The sequence below is a fragment of the Oncorhynchus keta genome, chromosome 18, assembly GCF_023373465.1.
Source record: "Oncorhynchus keta strain PuntledgeMale-10-30-2019 chromosome 18, Oket_V2, whole genome shotgun sequence".
Taxonomy (NCBI): domain Eukaryota; kingdom Metazoa; phylum Chordata; class Actinopteri; order Salmoniformes; family Salmonidae; genus Oncorhynchus; species Oncorhynchus keta.
Genome location: NC_068438.1, coordinates 4,437,004 through 4,458,998, shown reverse-complemented (window position 1 = coordinate 4,458,998; position 21,995 = coordinate 4,437,004). Strand labels below are relative to the sequence as shown.

Genomic DNA, 21,995 nt, shown 5'->3' with positions numbered 1-21,995 from the left:
AATATTCTCCTGATGAAACTGAAATGCATGGGTCTAAATGATGTAGCAGTGAACTGTTTTAAGTCTTATCTGACCAACAGAACACAAGTATGTAATGTTGTGGATGTGTCAGAGGCATTTGGAGTACCGCAGGGATCAATTTTAGGGCCTTTCTTATATACGTTAATGATATGCCAGATAAAGCAGGAGTTTGCACTTTACTGTATGCTGATGATTCAGCCACACTGGTATCAGGGAAGGATACAGTTTACATAGAGGAGACCCTGAGTTAAGGAATTGTATTTTGTTAGAGATTGTTTGTCTGACAAAAACTGTCACTACATTTGGTAAAAACTGAATCGATTTTGTTTGGAACAAAACAGATTGCTTAGGGCTGACAAGATAACAGTAAACTGTCCAGGCAAGGAGAGCGAATCTAAAACAAGTATCTTATCTTTGTGTCCCAAGATAAATCCCTTTCTGGAGACCTGATTGCTGGAAAAAAAAAAAAAAAAAAAAAATGGCAAACAAATTAAAATTTACATCATAACACTAGATATTTTAAAGTTAAACTGCTCGTCTCAACCTTGATTCAGTGTCATGTTGATTATGCCTGCTCTGTTTGGTATAGTGGGCTATCAAAAAAGCTGAAAAAGAGAACACAGGTCTTGCAAAATAATGTTCAGGTATATGCTGAATGTCTCCCCTAGGACCCACATAGGGGTAGGGGAGTTCCTGAAGGTGGGCTTGTTGCCTTTGGAGTCCAGAGTGGACCAACTTAAATCATATGCTTGACATCTTGAACGATCGCGCCCCAGGTTACATGAAACACATTGATATGGTCTATAACCAACACAGTCACAATACCAGAGCTCGTGTTATGTCTTGTAAAATCCCAAGAGTAAACAGTACTGCGAGGAGCACGTTTTTCCATATAGGCATTTGTCTATGGAATAGACTTCCCTTGGAGATCAAGCAAATAAAAAGTAAAAATAGCTTTAAAAAGCAGGCAAAATTTAATTTGGTCAAGGTCGTAATTGTAAGGGAAACCACTCCACTGACCCTTGTGCCCCCTACTGCTGGTCAGGTGTATTTATTTTAAGGATTGGTATGATGTGCAATCATTATCATACTCATCACTATCAAACGCTCCCTGAAACACTTCAGCGAGCAGGCCTTTCTAATCGACCTGGCCCGGGTATCCTGGAAGGATATCGACCTCATCCCGTCAGTAAAAGATGCCTGGTTGTTCTTTAAAAGTGCTTTCCTCACCAGCTTAAATAAGCATGCCCCATTCAAGAAATGTAGAACCAGGAACAGATATAGCCCTTGGTTCTCTCCAGACCTGACTGCCCTTAACCAACCCAAAAACATCCTGTGGTGTTCTGCAATAGCGTCGAACAGCCCCTGTGAAATGCAACTTTTTAGGGAAGTTAGAAACCAATATACACAGGCAGTTAGAAAAGCCAAGGCTAGCTTTTTTAAGCAGAAATGTATTTCCTGCAACACAAACTCAAAAAAGTTCTGGGACATTGCAAAGTCCATGGAGAATAAGAGCACCTCCTCCCAACTGCCCACTGCACTGAGGATACATCCACTATAATTGAGAATTTCAATAAGCATTTTTCCACAGCTGGCCATGCTTTCCACCTGGCCACCCCTACCCCAGTCAACAGCACCGCATCCCCCACAGCAATTCGCCAAAGCCTTCCCCATTTCTCCTTCTCCCAAATCCAGTCCGCTGATGTTCTGAAAGAGCCGCAAAATCAGCCGGGCTAGACAATCTGGACCCTTTCTTTCTAAAAATTATCTTCTGAAATTGTTGCAACCCCCATTACTAGCCTGTTCAACCTCATGTCGTCTGAGATTCCTAAAGATTGGAAAGCAGCTGCAGTCATCCCCCTCTTCAAAGAGGGGTGGGGGGGGGACACTCTTGACCCAAACTGCTACAGACCTATATCTATCCTACCCTGCCTTTCTAAGGTCTTCAAAAGCCAAGTTAACAAAAAGATCACCGACCATTTCGAATCCCACTGTTCCTTCTCCGCTATGCAATCTGGTTTCAGAGCTGGTCATGGGTGCACCTCAGCCACGCTCAAGGTTCTAAACAATAACTTAACCGCCATCAATAAGACAATACTGTGCAGCCGTATTCATTGACCTGGCCAAGGCTTTCGATTCTGTCAATCACAACATCCTAATCGGCAGAATCAACAGCCTTGGTTTTTTAAATGATTGCCTCGCCTGGTTCACCAACTACTTCTCAGACAGAGTTCAGTGTGTCAAATCTGAGGGCCTGTTGTACGGGCCTCTGGCAGTCTCTATGGGGGTGCCACAGGGTTCAATTCTTGGGCCGACTCTCTTCTCTGTTATATATCAATGTCACTCTTGCTGCTGGTGAGTCTCTGATCCACCTCTACGCAGACGACACTATTCTGTATACTTCTGGTTCTTCTTTGGACACTGTGTTAACAACCCTCCAGATGAGAAGAACACCATCCCAACCGTGAAGCATGGAGGTGGAAACATCATTCTTTGGATATGCTTTTCTGCAAAGGGGACAGGACGACTGCACCGTATTGAGGGGAGGATGGATGGGGCCATGTATCGCCAGATCTTGGCCAACAACCTCCTTCCCTTAGCCATGACCCTTAGCATTGAAGATGGGTCGTGGCTGGGTCTCCCAGCATGACAACAACCCGAAACACACAGCCAGGGAAACTAAAGAGTGGCTCCGTAAGAAGCATTTCAAGGTCTTGGAGTGGCCTAGCCAGTCTCCAGACCTGAACCCAATAGAAAATCTTTGGAGGGAGCTGAAAGTCCGTATTGCCCAGCGAGAGCGTATTGCCCGAAACCTGAAGGATCTGGAGAAGGTCTGTATGGAGGACTGGGCCAAAATCCCTGCTGCAGTGTGTACAAACCTGGTCAAGAACTACAGGAAACATATGATCTCTTTGCAAACCAAGTTCTGTACCAAATATTAAGTTCTGCTTTTCTGATGTATCAAATACTTATGTCATCCAAGATGGCGTAGCAGTGTAGATGTGTTTTGTTTGTCCTCTCGTGTACTTTTGTATTTTTCATATTTTTTGTATATATTTCAACAACAAACAAAAATTATCTTTTCGATTTTTAATTTGATTATACCTTCCGGTAACCTGCCTCACCCAATGTGATACGGAATTGCTATTATTTTTAACTTTAGAACACATTCAAGAACCTCCAGAAGTTAACCAGCTAATTAGCTACAAGCGATTTAGTCATTGTTAGCCACTGCTAGCGGCTTTTACCTTCTGCACAGATACCAGCCCTGTTCTTAGTCTGGATATTACTCGCCAATCTATCTGTATCGGACTGTCTCTCCACAACAACGCCGGATTCCTGCCGTAATCCATGTGCCACTACTTCTAATCTTCACAGCTAGCTTGCACCCTCCGTGGCACCCAGTACCGAAGCTATCCCTCAGGCCCACCCCCCGGCCTACCCAGCTGTTCACCCGAACCCCACTCATACACGGATAGAGCCCAATACTCCACCGGATCCTTGCTGTAAACTCTGGACCTTGGCACCGGATCACCACTGCTACCAATTGGCTATAGTGGCTAACGCCACTGCCACGAAGCTAGCACCAGTTAGCCGTGAGCCAGGCACATCTCCCGGCTAGCAAACAAAATTCTACAATACCTTTCGCCATCTGGCTTGGATTCTCTGTCGACACGGCGCCCCGACACAACACCACGTCTGGTCTGCCGACGAATACTCCATCCGCTGTGCCTTCAACCGGCCTCCGTCTGAGCAGACTCCCCTACCAACCCCGGGCTACTAAACACTGTGTCGCCGCGTGCTAGCGTAGTGGCGGCTTCCCTGTTCCATCTACTGCTGCCCCCTGGACACTGATCACTTGGCTACATAGCTGATGCCTGCTGGACTGTCCATTAATCACGGTACTCCATTCGGTTTATTTATGTTTTATCTGTCGAACTCAGCCGCAAACTCAGGCTCTGTGTGTAGTTAATACGACCCTTTCTGCCTAGTCATCACAATTTTACCTGCTGTTGTGTTAGCTGACTAGCGGTTGTTGTCTCACCTGTTGTTTTAGCTAGCTCTCCCAATCAAGACCTGCGATTACTTTATGCCTTGCTGTATGTCTCTCTCAAATATCAATATGCCTTGTATACTGTTGTTCAGGTTAGTTATTGTTTTAGTTTACAATGGAGCCCCTAGTTCCACTCCTCATACCTCCTTTGTCCCACCTCCCACACATGCGGTGACCTCACCCATTATAACCAGCATGTCCAGAGATACAACCTCTCTTATCATCACCCAGTGCCTGGGCTTACCTCCGCTGTACCCGCATTATGCCCTGAATATATTCTACCACACCCAGAAATCTGCTCATTTTATTCCTAGTCCCCAACGCTCTAGGCGACCAGTTTTGATAGCCTTTAGCCGCACCCTCATCCTACTCCTCCTCGGTTCCTCGGGTGATGTGGAGGTAAACCCAGGCCCTGCATGTCCCCAGGCACCCTCTTGTTGACTTCTGTGATCGAAAAAGCCTTGGTTTCATGCATGTCAACATCAGAAGCCTCCTCCCTAAGTTTGTTTTACTCACTGCTTTAGCACACTCTGCCAACCCTGATATCCTTGCAGTGTCTCAATCCTGGCTTAGGAAGGCCACCAAAAGTTTTCCATACCAAACTATAACACTTTCTGTCAAGATAGAACTGCCAAAGGGGGAGGAGTTGCAAAGTTCTGTCATACTTTCCAGGTCTATGCCCAAACAGTTCGAACTTCTAATTTTAAAAATTAATCTCTCCAGAAATAAGTCTGACTGTTTCCGTCTGCTTCCGACCCCCCTCAGCGCCCAGCTGGGCCCTGGACACAATCTGTGAATTGATCGCCCCCCCATCTAACTTCAGAGTTTCTTCTGTTAGGTGACCTAAACTGGCATATGCTTAACACCCCGGCAGTCCTACAACTAAGCTAGATGCCCTCAATCTCACACAAATCATCAAGGAACCCACCAGGTACAACCCTAAATCCGTAAACATGGGCACCCTAATAAACATTATCCTGACCAACTTGCCCTCCAAATACAATTCAATCAGGATCTCTGCGATCACTGCCTCATTGCCTGTATCCGCTACGGGTCCGTGGTCAAACAACCACCCCTCATCACTGTCAAACGCTCCCTAAAACACTTCTGTGAGCAGGCCTTTCTAATCGACCTGGCCCGGGTATCCTGGAAGGATATTGACCTCATGCAGTCAGTTGAGGATGCCTGGTCATTCTTTAAATGTAACTTCCTCACCATCTTAGACAAGCATGCTCCGTTCAAAAAATGCAGAACTAAGAACAGATACAGCCCTTGGTTCACTCCAGACCTGACTGCCCTCGACCAGCACAAAAACATCCTGTGGCGGACTGCAATAGCATCGAACAGTCCCTGCGATATGCAACTGTTCAGGGAAGTCAGGAACCATTACACGCAGTCAGTCAGGAAAGCAAAGGCCAGCTTTTTCAAGCAGAGATTTGCATCCTGTAGCTCCAACTCCAAAAAGTTCTGGGACACTAAAGTCCATGGAGAACAAGAGCACCTCCTCCCAGCTGCCCACTGCACTAAGGCTAGGTAACACGGTCACCACCGATAAATCCGTGATAATCGAAAACTTCAACAAGCATTTTTCAACGGCTGGCCATGCCTTCCTCCTGGCTACTCCAACCTCGGCCAACAGCCCCCCAGCTACTCGAACAAGCCTCCCTAGCTTCTCCTTTACCCAAATCCAGATAGCAGATGTTCTGAAAGATCTGCAAAACTTGGACCCATACAAATCAGCTGGGCTTGAATCTGGAACCTCCATTTCTGAAACTGTCCGCCGCCATTGTCGCAAGTCCTATTACCAGCCTGTTCAACCTCTCCTTCGTATCATCTGAGATCCCCAAGGATTGGAAAGCTGCCGTGGTCATCCCCCTCTTCAAAGGGGGAGACACCCTGGACCCAAACTGTTACAGACCTATATCCATCCTGCCCAGCCTATCTAAGGTCGCTGCCTGCACCCGCACACCCGACTAGCATCACCATCCTGGATGGTTCCGACCTAGAATATGTGGACATCTATAAGTACCTAGGTGTCTGGCTAGACTGCAAACTCTCCTTCCAGATTCATATCAAACATCCCCAATCCAAAATCAAATCTAGTCGGCTTTCTATTTCGCAACAAAGCCTCCTTCACTCACGCCGCGAAACTTACCCGAGTAAAACTGACTATACTACCGATCCTCGACTTCAGCGATGTCATCTACAAAATAGCTTCCAATACTCTACTCAGCAAACTGGATGCAGTTTATCACAGTGCCATCAGTTTTGTTACTAAAGCACCTTACCCCACCCACCACTGCAACCTGTATGCTCTAGTCGGCTGGCCCCCGCTACATGTTCGTCGCCATACCCACTGGCTCCAGGTCATCTACAAGTCTATGCTAGGTAAAGCTCCGCCTTATCTCAGTTCACTGGTCACGATGGCAACACCCACCCGTAGCACGTGCTCCAGCAGGCGTATCTCACTGATCATCCCTAAAGCCAAAACCTCATTTGGCCGCCTTTCCTTCCAGTTCTCTGCTGCCTGCGACTGGAACGAATTGCAAAAAATCTCTGAAGTTGGAGACTTATCTCCCTCGCCAACTTTAAACATCTGCTATCTGAGCAGCTAATCGATCGCTGCAGCTGTACATAGTCCATCGGTATATAGCCCACCCAATTTACCTACCTCATCCCCATACTGTTTATATTTTATTTACTTTTCTGCTCTTTTGCACACAAGTATCTCTACCTGCACATGTTCATCTGATCATGTATCACTCCAGTGTTAATCTGCTAAATTGTAATTATTCACTCCTATGGCCTATTTATTGCCTACCTCATGCCTTTTGCACATAATGTATATAGATTATTTTTTTTCTATGTTGACTTGTTTATTGTTTATTGTTTACTCCATGTGCAACTGTGTTGTCTGTTCACACTGCTAAGCTTTATCTTGGCCAGGTCGCAGTTGCAAATGAGAACTTGTTCTCAACTAGCCTACCTGGTTAAATAAAGGTGACATTTAAAAAAAATACCAAATTTAAAAATGTTACGCAACAAAATGCAAATGAATTACTTAAAAATCATACAATGTGATTTTCTGGATTTTTAGATTCCGTCTCTCACAGTTGAAGTGTACCTATGAGACAAAGCATGTAGAGGTCTGTAATTTGTAAGTAGAAAAACATGCAAAAATCGGCAGTGTTTCAAATACTTGTTCTCCCCACTGTATATCTCACTTGTCACCCCCAAAGCCAATTCCTCCTTTGGCCGCCTCTCCTTCCAGTTCTCTGCTGCCAATGACTGGAACGAACTACAAAAATCTCTGAAACTAGAAACACTTATCCCCCTCACTAGCTTTAAGCACCAGCTGTCAGAGCAGCTCACTGCACCTGTACATAGCCCATCTATAAATAGCCCAAACAACTACCGCTTCCCCTACTGTATTTATTAATTTTGCTCCTTTGCACCCCAGTATTTCTACTTTGCACACTCATCTGTCAAATCTACCATTCCAGTGTTTAATTGCTATATTGTATTGACTTTGCCACCATGGCCTATTTATTGCCTTTTACCTCCCTTCCCACCTCATTTGCTCACATTGTATATAGACTTATTTTTCTACTGTATTATTGACTGTAGATTTGTTTTACTCCATGTGTAACTCTGTTGTTATATGTGTCGAACTGCTTTGCTTTATCTTGGCCAGGTCGCAGTTGTAAATGAGAACTTGTTCTCAACTTGCCTACCTGGTTAAATAAAGGTGAAATTAAAAGAACAATAAAAATAGATTGTTTTAATATGGTTGATCTTTAAGGTTAGGGAGAAGTGCAGTGAATAGTGGCACTTTTTAGGATGTCAATATAAATGAATATTTATGGTTCGTAATGTTGTCTTGTATTTTAATTATGTGTTATTGTTTTTACCATTGAGGACCACTTTGGAAATAAGCGTTTTAATTAATACTTTCAAGCGATATCCTCTGGGTCCACATTGTGCATTTTGTTGTATATGTCACGATGTGCCCACATATTCATTCTATTGACCTCTCTCCAGCCAATGTTTGACGTCCCTCTCCCGGGTGTAGATAGCCTCCCGGGCCTCGCTGCACATGTTGTGGATGTGGCTGCTGAGCTGCCAAGCCTGGCTCAGGTTCACTGCCACGTTCATGGTCAGCTGGTCCAGGCCCCGCCTCTCCTCCGCCATGCGAATGGATTGAGGGTTTTTCTGGTGGACCGCAGGACAAAGTCAGTCATGTCACCATGGTCACTTTATTTATCAAATGGGATAATGCTCATTCACTTCCCCCCACACTCCCAGCAAGGGTACCCACTGGCCTTATTATTTGTTATTCCCTGTACCCTTCCTTTGGCATTATCACTGATCTGACATAGCAGGAATAGGTGGAAGCTACATAGGAACCACTTTCTAGCAAGTATCATGTTAGATCAGTGATTACCTGAAGGAGAGGAAGGATACACTTTCAACATATTCAAACAAGGCAACTCAGAAAGTTAATTTCTCTGTACTGCTAGTGCACATGTAGCAGAGGAGGTTTGGATCCACTCTCATGCATTGACTAAACTTGCCTGAGACTTGAATATTTCTGTTAAGGCCTTTAACTCAGCAACTAACCGCCTTGAAGCACCTGAGACCCGGGTTCGAACCCCAGTGGGTGACACATACCTGTCTGAGTCGGGCCATGGACTCGCTGGGGATGAACTCATTGTGGTTGAGGTGCGAGATGAAGCACAGGGCCTGGTACTGGCTCTGGCCCCTCTCCAGCTCCCCAAGGATGAGCGCCCGGAAGATCTTCACATGCTGAAGGGGAGGGAAAGAGGGAGACCGATTGTGAGGCAGGGTAACTGCATAGGATCTGGGTTGTGTTCATTATGCACCATATGGAAGAAAACAAAACAAACAATTGAAACAGTGAGGGACTTCCTGGACTTGTCCAATAAGAAAGATTTTAATTTACCATTTTTAAAACGTTTTGCTCACATGGTGTGCTATACTGTTTTGGACCAGTATAGTAGGCTTGAAACAAGGTCGAAATGAAGTTAAATAACTGAACCCTTCATTCTGCATCTGCACTGTTACACACTAAACCACATTAGTATGAGAGATTTGGAAATAAATTCACATTCAGTCTCCTTTCACTAACACTGCTTATTTAGTCAAATCGGTGCCCAAAGAGTTCTTCTTAATAAACTATAACACCCATAACTTCAAAAGTTGAATCATCTCATTATACTCATGTGAACAAAGTGGAAAAATTAAGATGTTGGAAGGAAGGTTTACCACGACTTTGTTGCTGTTGGCAACCGAACGAGAGATCTGGCTGCAGCCCCAAGGCCATAAAGAGAAGTTCCAGCCGAGGACAGCAAAGCCACAGACCTGTCTCCCCCATTCATCAGCTCTCCTTTCCCTGACGTGTGTCTCACACACACACACACACAGTCCGCGGAGAACCAGGCAGCCCGCGGAGGGACTGCTCTGGGCACACTCAGGGTAATTACAGGAAAGCAGCACTGCTCTTCTCCTCTGAAACCAACATCATAGGTGAGGAACCCAGGCAGAGAGCAGCAGGGGGGTAGTACAAGGGGAGGACATGGTAATGCAGCAAAGGCTTCTCCAACCCCAGCATTGTGTTATGTCGGGTGTTAAGACTGGGTAACATCTATGTGTTACATTTAACATCCTGCTCTAAAGTATGCTGGAGACCTACTGTGTGTGAAGTTCATAAAAGAAAAATGTTTTTTTTGCACTTTATTTTAAAAACATTTATGGCATTTTTGGAGTGGTTTCACTAACCCGGTAAAATGGCTATAATTTTTTTTAAACAAATAAGATGGACACCCTCTGTTCTATAAATACAACAGCACCAGTAGGATCATGGAGTAGTCCTAACTTTGGGCTGCAACAGAAGCTCCGTGCCAAGCCACACTAGGTTGGCACCCTCCCAGTCCCAGGCGTAACTGCCACAGCAACACTGTGCGCTCGAGAAGACAGACATTAGGTTACAGGATAAGTGAGAAAATGTGCAACCAATGATGGGCGGTGTCAGAAAATGGCTAAAAGGCAGTACCCCTGCTCATATGATGACAGAATGCAAATAAGCCATGTCAAGAGCAACACACCATGCGAGAGTGTATTGAAACCTAAACGATCAAAAGATAGATCCTACTTAAAAAAAAAAATCTGGCAAGTGGGTTGGTCATGTTTTTTTAAATCAGTGCATTATGCAAATACCTTGTCAGCAAAGGCAAAGTTCTTTAGCAGCACATGGTGACTGAGCACAAGCTACTGGCCGCCTCAAATCAATTTGCATAGATAGTCGGCTCCAATTCTCTCCCTACCATTTACCTCTGGCCCTAACCTTTTGACTTGATCTGTAAGGTGGAAAAAAATCTGATGGAAGTTCCACCTGATTTAGTTGTCCAGATTCGCGAACAGCACGGCAGTACGGCTTGTCATTTTTATTCAAGCATTTTCATGTTTAATTATACCCCTAAACTGAAGTTTGTTTTGTACACTAGTCAGGAGAATCTGTAATAAAAAAATAAAATAAAACATTTTTAAAATCAGGAGCTTTGTTCTATCAGAACCAGTAACTGGGTTTCTGTGAACAAGTTTTAAAAATGCAATCTGATTGGTACATCCATTTGAATTAATGATTTATACCCATTGATTATTGAAATAAGACTTATTCCTCATGAAACCCCATCAGAGCCCAAAATATAAGAATGATTGACTCCAATATTTGTAAAAAATAATAATAAAAATAAAAATAAAAATAATAAATAAATTTTAAAATAAATAAAAATAATAAAATTAATTAAAGTTATAAAATGACATGTATGGTCTGTCCTTGCAGCCATAGCTGTTTATGAATTTGAGTGGTTACATTTACATCCTTCAGCTTTTTACCAAAACTACATATGTGCTTTAAATTAAAATGTGCCAAGTGCTATGAAAAAACATGATAAAATAAGCCCATCTGCTAAAAGCAGAAATATGACCACATAATTATATAGAATTATGCGTTTTACCGAACATTCAGCAACATCCCTGACAAAATGAGTGTGTTACTTTGATCTAAAATGAACAGACATGTCTTCTCATTTGACATTCAGAAAATTAGCCTTTCATTTCCTAGGAATCCAAGCCCATTTGTTATCTAATGTTTTAAAATGTCAGTGCACTGATTGGCACACTTAGTTGGTGTAGAGGAGCAGAGGAGTTTCCCTGATGAGACTGAAGATGACATAGCAAATTAACAAAAGTCAGACACTGGATTTCACAAGTGTTTTGTGGCTCTGGATCAGTAATTTGGACATGCAGTTCCACACGATTGAAGCTATATGCGAGGAGTTTAGACCAATTCAGTCATTTTCATAAATGTAAGTAACAGAAAATTTGGTTATCTTGCCATAAATTGAGAAACAAGTACACCAAAGACATCACATATGGATTTGAAAATGAAGTGCGATATTAAAGACGATATGGTGACACTTTTTTCAGATGGTCTTCGTCCTGTAGAGCTCCTAAATGCCATCCACAAGCTGCAGCTACAGAGCATTTTTGGAGAGGTGTGCGCTGCACTGCGACTCTTCTGTACAATGCCTGTAACAGTTGCTGGATGCGAACGTTCCTTCAGTAAGCTGATTTTTTTTTTTTTTAATAACTAAAAGATCTACAATGTGCCAAGACAGGTTGAACAGCCTTGCCATCCTTTCAATTGAAAACCAGTTAGCCAGAAAGTTAAAACTTTACATACATAGAAAATTACATAGAACGTATCTCTTAGTGTTGATTCTACATTTACATTTTACATTTACATTTAAGTCATTTAGCAGACGCTCTTATCCAGAGCGACTTACAAATTGGTGCATACACCTTATGACAACCAGTGGAACAGCCACTTGCATCTAAATCTTGTTGGGGGAGAAGGATTACCTACCCTTACTTACCCTATCCTAGGTATTCCTTGAAGAGGTGGGGTTTCAGGTGTCTCCGGAAGGTGGTGATTGACTCCGCTGTCCTGGCGTCGTGAGGAGTTTGTTCCACCATTGGGGGCCAGAGCAGCGAACAGTTTTGACTGGGCTGAGCGGGAACTGTACTTCCTCAGTGGTAGGGAGGCGAGCAGGCCAGAGGTGGATGAACGCAGTGCCCTTGTTTGGGTGTAGGGCCTGATCAGAGCCTGGAGGTACTGAGGTGCCGTTCCCCTCACAGCTCCGTAGGCGAGCACCATGGTCTTGTAGCGGATGCGAGCTTCAACTGGAAGCCAGTGGAGAGAGCGGAGGAGCGGGGTGACGTGAGAGAACTTGGGAAGGTTGAACACCAGACGGGCTGCGGCGTTCTGGATGAGTTGTAGGGGTTTAATGGCACAGGCAGGGAGCCCAGCCAACAAGGTGCCTTGCTTTCCTTGTTGAGCTGCAGTCCAAAAAGGGAATATAGATGGGCTAAAACAAGTAGAAACCAGATCCATTGTCATAAAAATCCAGTTAAAAAAAAGGTCTAGTGTTGTGGAGCATTTGATTGCAAAAAGTTCAAAAGGTATTTGGCGTTACTGTGCCTGCCCTTTCCCCTCCTGCCTGTCTCTGACTGTGGGAACGACAGGAGACCTTTTTTATTATTAGCAGTGTTCAAAGCCCAACATCTGCCTGGCGACCCAGAGCAGAATAAAGACATCCGCTAGTGGATGAGGCCAGGAGGCAGTCCTCAGGGAGAGCAGCCCGGAGTAGAGGACAATGAGTATGGGAGAAAGGCTCTGTTCGTGCTGTGTAGCCAACAACCACAGGAGTGAGTTGGCTACAGCAACACAAAAAATAAAAATGGGAACAGGCTCTGAAAACAGCAGGCTAAAAATCGCCAAAACAGCAAACTTGGCCTAGAATAACAATGTAGCCCAAATTATTTTGCCGCACCAAAACAAGGCTACTGTCAGAAAGCAGCTCGTCTTAAGAGAAAGAAACTAGACACCATTCTTCCTCCACACCTCCCTCTTTAGTGTGCATGCTGACTGTCTGCTAAACTTAAAAGATATTCAGAGGAAATGCCCTGCAGGTCCTGTGTATTGAGCAACTACCCATTTCTTGTCTGTGGAGCAGATCTTCCACACAGGGATCAATACATGGTGGGAGTTGGAGTCCATATCCTTCCCATATGCAGTGCAGTAGTGGGACCTTACACAACTGCAGTGGATGGATTCACTGGATGGCCCCTGTGGTCCAAGAGTTCTAACCTTGTATGGCATCCACTCCTAAAACAACAACATTTCCTGGAAAAGGTGACACTGCTTGCCCGTTAAAAAAAAGGCTGACAAGTTTGTGCAAGTGACAAAGTGGGATGGCCTCAGTAGAGCATAAGATCTGGTAAATGAGTCGACTTCGGACGCATTGCACACCGAACCCCACTTCAACGTTCACGAGGAAATGCTGAGATAAATTTCACAGAATTCCCACACGAGCAACCGAATAACGTGTAAGCCACCCAGATAATAATGAAAAATTGGAAACAAAAAAGGCGCAATGGTAATTGTGCTGCAACGGGGTGTCCAAGTTATTGTTCAAGTTTCCAACTACTTGTCCAAGGTTACTGGGAGATATGCGATGGCTATGAAAGGATATAAAAAGGGATGGGCAGCCGCCATACGGGTCAGAGATATATCGCAATGGGAGTCTGCTCATAAAAGGCTAACCGCCGTGCTCGCTGCTCTTTACAAACAAGTGGGTGTGTGAGAGAAATAAATCAATTCATCCCAAGAGTTGCTTACTGTTTGGGCGTATTCATAATGACCTTTTCTTTGAAGAGAATATCTAGACATAAGACAGCCGGAGGGCTGAGGGAGTTATGAAACACAATACATTTATGAACACCGATAAAAGACTTAAGAGAGAGCTAATGTTCCCATTCACACGACCGTGGCATTGTTGGTACAGGGGCATAGTAAATTTAAAGTGATAGTGTGTCAGGTATATTCCCAACATCTGTTGCTCATCTCAACCAGTGTGTATGTGTGAGACAAATAAGCAGCAATTATAGTATCGGTCACACATACAATGCATTTCGAATGTATTCAGACCCTCGTCTTTATCCACATTTTATTACGTTACAGCCTTATTCTAAAATGTATTAAATAGTTGCAAAGAAAAAGCCATTTCTCAGACTGGCCAATAAAAAGAAAATATTAAAATGGGCAAAAGAACACAGACACTGCACAGAGGAACTCTGCCTAGAAAGTCAGCATCCCGGAGTCGCCTCTTCACTGTTGACGTTGAGACTGGCGTTTTGCAGGTACTATTTAATGAAGCTGCCAGTTGAGGACTTGTGAGGCATCTGTTTCTCAAACTAGACATCCTAATGTACTTGTCATCTTGCTCAGTTGTGCACCAGGACCTCCCACTCCTCTTTTTATTCTGGTTAGAGCCAGTTTGCGCTGTGCTGTTCTGTGAAGGGAGTAGTACACAGCGTTGTATGAGAGCTTCAGTTTCTTGGCAATTTCTCACATGGAATAACCTTAATTTCTCAGAACAAGAATAGACCGATGAGTTTCAGAAGAAAGGTATTTGTTTCTGGTGGCCATTTTGAGCATGTAATCAAACCCACAAATGCTGATGCTCCAGATACTCAATTCGTCTAAAGGCCAGTTTTATTGCTTCTTTAAAATCCTCATAACCGTTTTCAGTTGTACTAACAATTGCAAAAGGGTTTTCTAATGATCAATTAGCCTTTTAAAAGTATAAACTTGGAATAGTTTACAACGTGCCATTGGAACACAGAAGTGATGTGTCATGACGTGGTCCTTTTTGGGTATTCTCTTACACACACACTTATCTCAGGTCGTAAATTCCTGGAGGAGACCCTCTCCCCCGGGCCATGCAGAAAGAGACAGAGAGAACAAACAATTTCACATGGCGAACTCCTAAACTCCTAAATGTAAGGGTATGACGAGTGTGTTTCATTTGGTGACCTCAGAGAGGGCAGGAAACACACATGACTATCTCTGAATATGTACATTTCTCAATTAGGGTGTTTGCATCTAATTCTTGTATAAAATGAATGAGTAAAAATGAAACTATTTGTGAAATGATGTAATATGATGCGAAACATTTAATGTTAAAGAATTGTATTCCTTAAAGTTAACTAAGTCATCGGGCCCACCCCCGTGAGCACAGACATGATCTAGCGTCATGGAACAGCCCTTTTCTAGTGTTACGATTAAAAAAAAAACCTCCTGAAGAAATCCTCTTCAGACCACGCGTACCTCAATGGACACCGAGGGGGCACAAGTTGAGTTTAGACCACAAAAACCTCAGTTTAAGCGAAGGTTGTTGAATTCCTAACCATACCACGTGGAGCATTGGCGACACGGCTGGAAATGGTTAAACACTGAGACTATCGATCCCGACAGAATAAGAGCAAATCTTAGATATTAATTACTAGTCTGCAGCTAGAAATTATATCAACCTGGGATGCGAAGACGGACAAACGCAGAAACATCTATTCGATAAGAACATTTCTGAATGGTACTCTGAAGTATCCATTCTAACCACGAAAGACTTCAGGGAAGCAGAGGGAGAGAGACGCTCGGATGAACTTTCCAACAGAAGGGACTGACGATTCCAACAGAGACCACGATGACACACTGGTGCATAAATATATTGATTGATTGCAATTATTCCCGAATGAGTGATCGTTCAAGTGCAAAGGATTAGCATTTCAATTAATATAATTATCAACTGTATAGTGAGTGTCTTTCCCGCCCTTCTCAGTCCACACCCTTTGTCCGCCAAGCCGTCATATCGGCTTAGTCCACTAGGGAACCTCCCCTATCATTTCATTGTAACCATAGATACTGTGTTTGTTTATGCATTTTTGTTATTATTTAGTTAATCATTTATTTACTAAGACAATTTATGTATAGATAACTCATAGTAAAGCCTGGGGCTCGTGCAGATAACCAACTATTTACAATGTTTGGAATGAGACTAACATGAGGTAAAGAATAATTCATTAATTAGAAGACTAACTGATCAGATGTTAAATATCTGAAGTTATATTAGGAAAATTATAACTTTATAATCTCAAGATTTTCCTTAGTGCCCCAACTTCCTAGTTAATTACTTTTAAATGATTAGTTTAATCATGTAATAATAAGAGAATTGATTTGATAAAATAAGTCGTAAAATTTAATGATGCCATAGACACGACAGATGGTTGCTGATAATGGGCCTCTGCACGCCTATGTAGATATTCCATTAAATCAGCCGTTTCCAGCTGCAATAGTAATTTAACAGATTAACAATGTCTACACTGTATTTCTGGTCAATTTGATGTTATTTAATAATGGACAAAAGTGCTTTTCTTTCAAAAACAAGGACATTTCTAAGTGACCCCATACTTTAATGGTAGTGTACAGGTACATGATGTAATGACGCCAAGTAAAATGTTGCACTACACGTGCAACACAGCATTCCTAACCTAGCCCACAATGTCTGCTGTGTGGATCGAGCAGTCAACAAGTCGAGCAGGCATTCAAAAGAGTAAGAAAATTTCAGCGAGAACTCAAAAAGGCTAAATCCATTAACGCCAAGATAATGGTTGTGGGTAATGTTGGCTTTCACTGATTGGTCGCGCTCCGGTACATACTACCAAGTGCGCTATTTTTCAAATGTTGCCCTACCGGAGTCACACAGTAATAGCATCACTGCTATTAGCTTCACGACTGACATTTGGACCAGTAAAATATCAGCCCATGAGCATGCCAAGTCCGATAGCACAGTGGGTCGTTGAGGATTTCGTACTGAGGAAAGTCGTTTTGCATGCTCATGAATATGTTGGTTATCATACCACTTCTGCCATTTCAATGGCACTTGAGAACAAACTTGAGAACAAACTTGCACACGCTAGCTAGCTCCACTCGAACAACTGACTTGAGAAATAAGCTCATCAACTGCGCCTGCAGAATACGTGATACTCTCGGTCATGGCATTGAAACGCCTGCTCAACAAAACTGCCAACACAGGCTGTGCACAAGCGATTCGGTGGCATTCTCTCTTTACTGTGTCGCCACCATGCTCGATGCTATGTACAAGGACCGCTACCTCGAGGCAGACAAGAAACAGGGTTTACGTGAAATGTTACATACACAGCTGAACAATATGGAAACGGACAGTGTGCACAGAGGAAGAGAAGCCACGGACAGAGAGAGCTGAAACTTCACTGCTTGACATGTATGGTGAAATCCTGGTTGAGAATGAAACGACTGAACGACGAAACAGCACAGCAAGTAAGTGAAAGAAATAGGTTTTGATTATGTTTTACTGGTAATGGGGAAATACGTAACTCTAACAAAATAACTTTTTGGTCAGTGTGTGTGTGTGTGTAACCTTTAACTAGACAAGTCAGTCACGAACAAATTATTATTTACAATGGCGGCCTAGGCCTACCCTGGCCAAATCCGGACGACGCTGGGCCAATTGTGTGCCACCCTATGGGACTCCCAATCACAGCTGGATGTGATACAGCCTGGATTCGAACCAGGGTATACTTTAGTGTGTGTGTGTGTGTGTGTGTGTGTACATACCCCACCAGACAAGCCACTATGGTTTCGTTACAGTACCCAAACCAAAAATAGAGATTTTATGCATTGCTCAGTTATGTATAGAGCCATGTCATCGTGGAATGCTCTGCCACCAGAGGTTACTCCGGCAAAAAGCTAAGTTTAGCTTTAAAAAAAAAAAAACATATGGTATCCTCTATCTAAAGATCTAATTTAACCTTACTGTGAATAATATTATGTTTCCTTGTGTAAATAGTATGTTTGTTGTCTCCTGGTGTTTTCCCAAAATACACTGAGGATACAAAACAATTAAGAATACCTGCTCTTTCCATGATGGGTTCACCTGGTCAGTCTAGGTGAAAGATATGATCCCTTAAATCCACGACAATCAGTGTAGGTGAAGTGGAGGAGACAGGTTAAAGAAGGATTTATAGGTCTCGAGACATGGATTGCGTATGTGTGCCATTCAGAGTGCGAATGGGCAAGATATTTAAGTGCCTTTGAAAGGGGTATGATAGTAGGTGCCAGGTGCACCGGTTTGTGTCAAGAACTGCAACCCTGCTGGGAGTGGTCCAAGAGTGGTCCACCACCCAAAGGACATCCAGCCAACTTGACAACTGTGGGAAGCATTGGAGTCAACATGGGCCAGCATGCCTGTGGAACATTTTCAACACCTTGTAGAGTCCATGCCCCGACAAATTAAAGCTGTTTTGAGGGGACAGGGTATACTTTAGGGAATACGTATACTTTAGGGTATACTCAGCGTTTAGGGAATAAGGTGCTCTTTGGGACACAGCCAAGCTAGTTTTGTGGTTCACATTCAAACTGTTGGGAAAGACCACAAACATTCTCTCACTGATGAGTGTGTGTGTGGGCCTGGCCTGCATCATCGTGACCATTCCAAGATATTTTTCCCCCTCAAAAATGTTAGACATTCCCAGTTGAAAAGGAAGGATTGAAACTCTATTTTATTCCACCCGTGTCGTGGGCTGGAGTGCGAGGTTGTGCCCTGAAATGAAACTCTGGGGAGGTTTCGCTTTTCAGTCAAGGTAACAGTACACTTGTTTTCATATTAGGTCGTCTTAGACTAGAGACTAAATAATACAAGAATTAGGATAGGATGCCCTACTTCAGGGATCATCAACTTTTTTGAGAGGATGGTCAGGGGGCCGGAACATAATTACAAATAATTTGTCAACTGCAAATTGACCGCAAGAAGCCCAAACTGATATAATATTTAACTAAATCAATATTTCAAACCTTGCTTACATTTGTACACAATCATATACTGTTTCTCTCTATTATGTGTGGGAATACTTTGTAATTCTGAATGTGCCACAACATTGGAGTTCAACGTAAAGCAGTGGTCTTCTGATTTTAGTAGAGAGACTTTGGCAATTGCATCTCCCTTTTTAGTCAAATTACATTTTGGGGAATCAGAGGCTACATTTTGGGGTCAAGTGCTTGCTTGAACATGGCAAATTAATATACACATTCCAGCTGTTTTCATGCAAATGGGGAATAAGAATAATCCATTCCTACAGATTGAGGTGTGGTTTGTTAGGTAGCCATATCATTTCGCCACGCGTCCATGTTCGTGTAAAATGTTCAGTTCACCCCCCCTCTTCTTATCACGGAATGACTCATTCCGATTCTCATAGTTGTGCTGATCCCATAGATTACAGGACTCCTGTTCCCACAACCCATGCCAACTCATGGGGATTTTGGCATGAGGCTATGACTGATAAAAACAGCATCTACACACCTAGATGGCTGGTCCCGTGAACAAACTCATTACAGCAACAAATCCATTCATTTGGATCTACTCGGTCCATTTACTGCTACCCATTGTTTGATATGCCCTGTTTAAGAGCTTTCCTGTCCAGATGCAGATCCGAGCAGTAAATTCTTCCCATAAATACTTGAGATAGAGAGTTGAATGAGAACCACATGTAAACGGAATGGAGAGGCAGGCCTCCAAGTGGAACTGATCAAACAGAGAGGAAACCAAGAGGAAAGAGCCCTGTGCCTGTTGCTAATTTGGCTAAACAGGCTCCACCACCATGGTGTGATGTGCTCAGATGTGTCATCACCGATTTGGCAACGTGCCAGCCTCTTTTAATCACAACATTTCCCATTTGATTTGTGAACCAAACCACAGATCAAAAAGGTCAGACATGCCCACTTAATCCTAGAAAATCTCCCCCTTCACATCTTGCCAGGCTGTCAGTTTCTGTGGGACTGCAACAATCAGAGACGCATGCCTTTGGTCTGTGTCTGAGAGTAGTGCACAGTGACCAGAGGCACCCGGAGAAGAGGCTGCATGTTTGCTGGTTCACATGTCACACTGAAGCAGAGAGTAGATCAGTGATTCTCAACCTCTGGCCCATGAACCAGCACCAGTCCTGGAGATATTGCTGACGGGTCCCTTATGGTTAGCGGACAGTGGTTGAGTCTTAGTCGCTTATTTTGTGCTAGTTTTAATGTAGCCATTTGTTTAATGTAACTGGTCCTGCAAGAAAGAAGGACCATATCTTTCCGGTCCCTGGCACAACCAAGTTTGTGAACCACTGGAGTAGATGGATGCCCTTGCTCTCCGACTAGGCCCTTCCGTGTTGATAGGACTGAGCAGGCTCAGAGTAAAATACATTGTTGAGTTGCATTGCAAAACAGTAAGAATAGCATTCCTAAACCGATCCTTACAAGTGAGAGTCTAATTCAATATTCAGTTTGTTGTGCCACCTCACATTATCCACTCATGCATGTTGAGGAATTTACCAGCATGAGGAGGAGGGCCCATGGCCAGGGAGTCAACTCATCAGCACTGAAATGACACAGGCTAGACTACCACGATTAGGCTATGGTGTACCGTTTTCTAAATTAGCTACATGGAGGTATAATAGTCTTCATTCAACATCTGCGTTACCGCTGATCAGGCTGGCAACATAGGTGGGTGGTCATTGGGCAATAACCCAACACAAAACAATGAGGATGTGGGGCAAAACACATTTGGTACCGCTCACCTGTTTGAAGTCAGCGACAAACGTTATGAGAGTTCCATCTTCCTGTTTGAACTCAAGTGTGATGGAGTCTTTTTCACTGTCTGCTTCTAGAACTTCCTCTGTGATTTGTCCATCAGCTAAACGAACACGAACTTTCAGCTCTGAACAAAGTCCGAACGTTGTTAAGAATATTAGTGCCCAGAGAAATGCATTTATTCGAGCTGAAACCGGTGGAAAACAACTCCCAAACATTCCAGAAGACGCAGAACTGAACTTGACAGAGGAGAAATACTAAAGTCCAGGAGAAATCCAACCGTCTCTATTCAACATTAACAGATAATTATTTAGTAGCATTTCAGTTTCAACAGGTAGCCCCTTTGCGATCTATTCTTTGTAAAAAAAATATATATATGAAATCCAACCAGTTGTTCGTCTTCCATGCTTTACGCTATAATTCATGCCGTGATTGATTTGATTATGTACAAACATTAACGCGACTCCGGTGAATTGTCAAAGGCATACAGTAACGTTAGGTAGGTAAACCCACCTCGATCAAGAATTCAATCTCTGCTTTTCATTTCACAGCTAACGTTACTTTGTAACAACTAAAAAAAACGCACGACTTCAATGCATATCAGAATCATGCGAGATGTAAGTATCCCACTCTCTCTCTTGATCGTACACACAGCACGTTGCTTCGTATTCTGCTTTCTGTTTTTATCCTCATATTATTTTTCCTTTTTTTTCTCCCATTCAGTCCCGTCACTTCCTTCGGTATCCAAACTTCAGCAGAGTATTCTACTTGCATTGCCTCAAAACTTTCAGCGACGGCGCTGTGAATTCAACGAGCGTTGCAAACTCTTAAAGGCACAGCGCCCTCGAAATGTAGCACAAGGGGATGTGATGATTTGGTTGTGATCCAACAAGAAAATCCAAGCTTGCACAATAATTATAGCATATGGTAATGGTATAGGCCACAAGAGAAGGTAATTTTTATAAAACCGTTTTTTGTTATTGTGAAGCATTGTTGCCACTAGTGAACAAGAAGATAAACCTACTGCAGTTGCTATAATAGTTTGTGTGATTTTTTTTGTGTAAATATGATTGTGGATTTTAATTAACCTAATCAAAATAGTCCGTATTCTTTTCTGAATTTATATATGGAGTTATATACAAGTTGTGGCTAAAAACTTCTCATGATTTCAAAAAATACATTGTTTTTATTTGCGCTTAAAAGCTATCTTTTTTTATTTCATTCATTTAACTAGGCAAGTCAGTTAAGAATTATTTTTTTTTTTAAATGATGGCCTACCAGGGAACAGTGGGTTAACTGCCTTGTTCAGGAGCAGACCTACAGATTTTTACC

At 43.1% G+C, this 21,995-nt stretch overlaps 1 protein-coding gene across 1 annotated transcript in view; it reads right to left on the bottom strand.

Moving 5' to 3' along the window:
- The window catches only part of LOC118397088 (out at first protein homolog), a 28,263-nt gene extending 6,803 nt beyond the window's left edge, over positions 1–21,460 (bottom strand). The window contains exons 1-3 of the mRNA XM_035791537.2: positions 20,651–21,460; positions 8,747–8,881; positions 8,107–8,287 (exon numbers count right to left, since the gene is read on the bottom strand). Coding sequence (XP_035647430.1) covers positions 8,107–8,287; positions 8,747–8,881; positions 20,651–20,881 — 547 coding nt within the window. The 5' untranslated portion in view covers positions 20,882–21,460. The remainder of the gene's footprint in view (positions 1–8,106; positions 8,288–8,746; positions 8,882–20,650) is intronic.
- Between the last annotated feature and the right edge of the window lie 535 nt (positions 21,461–21,995).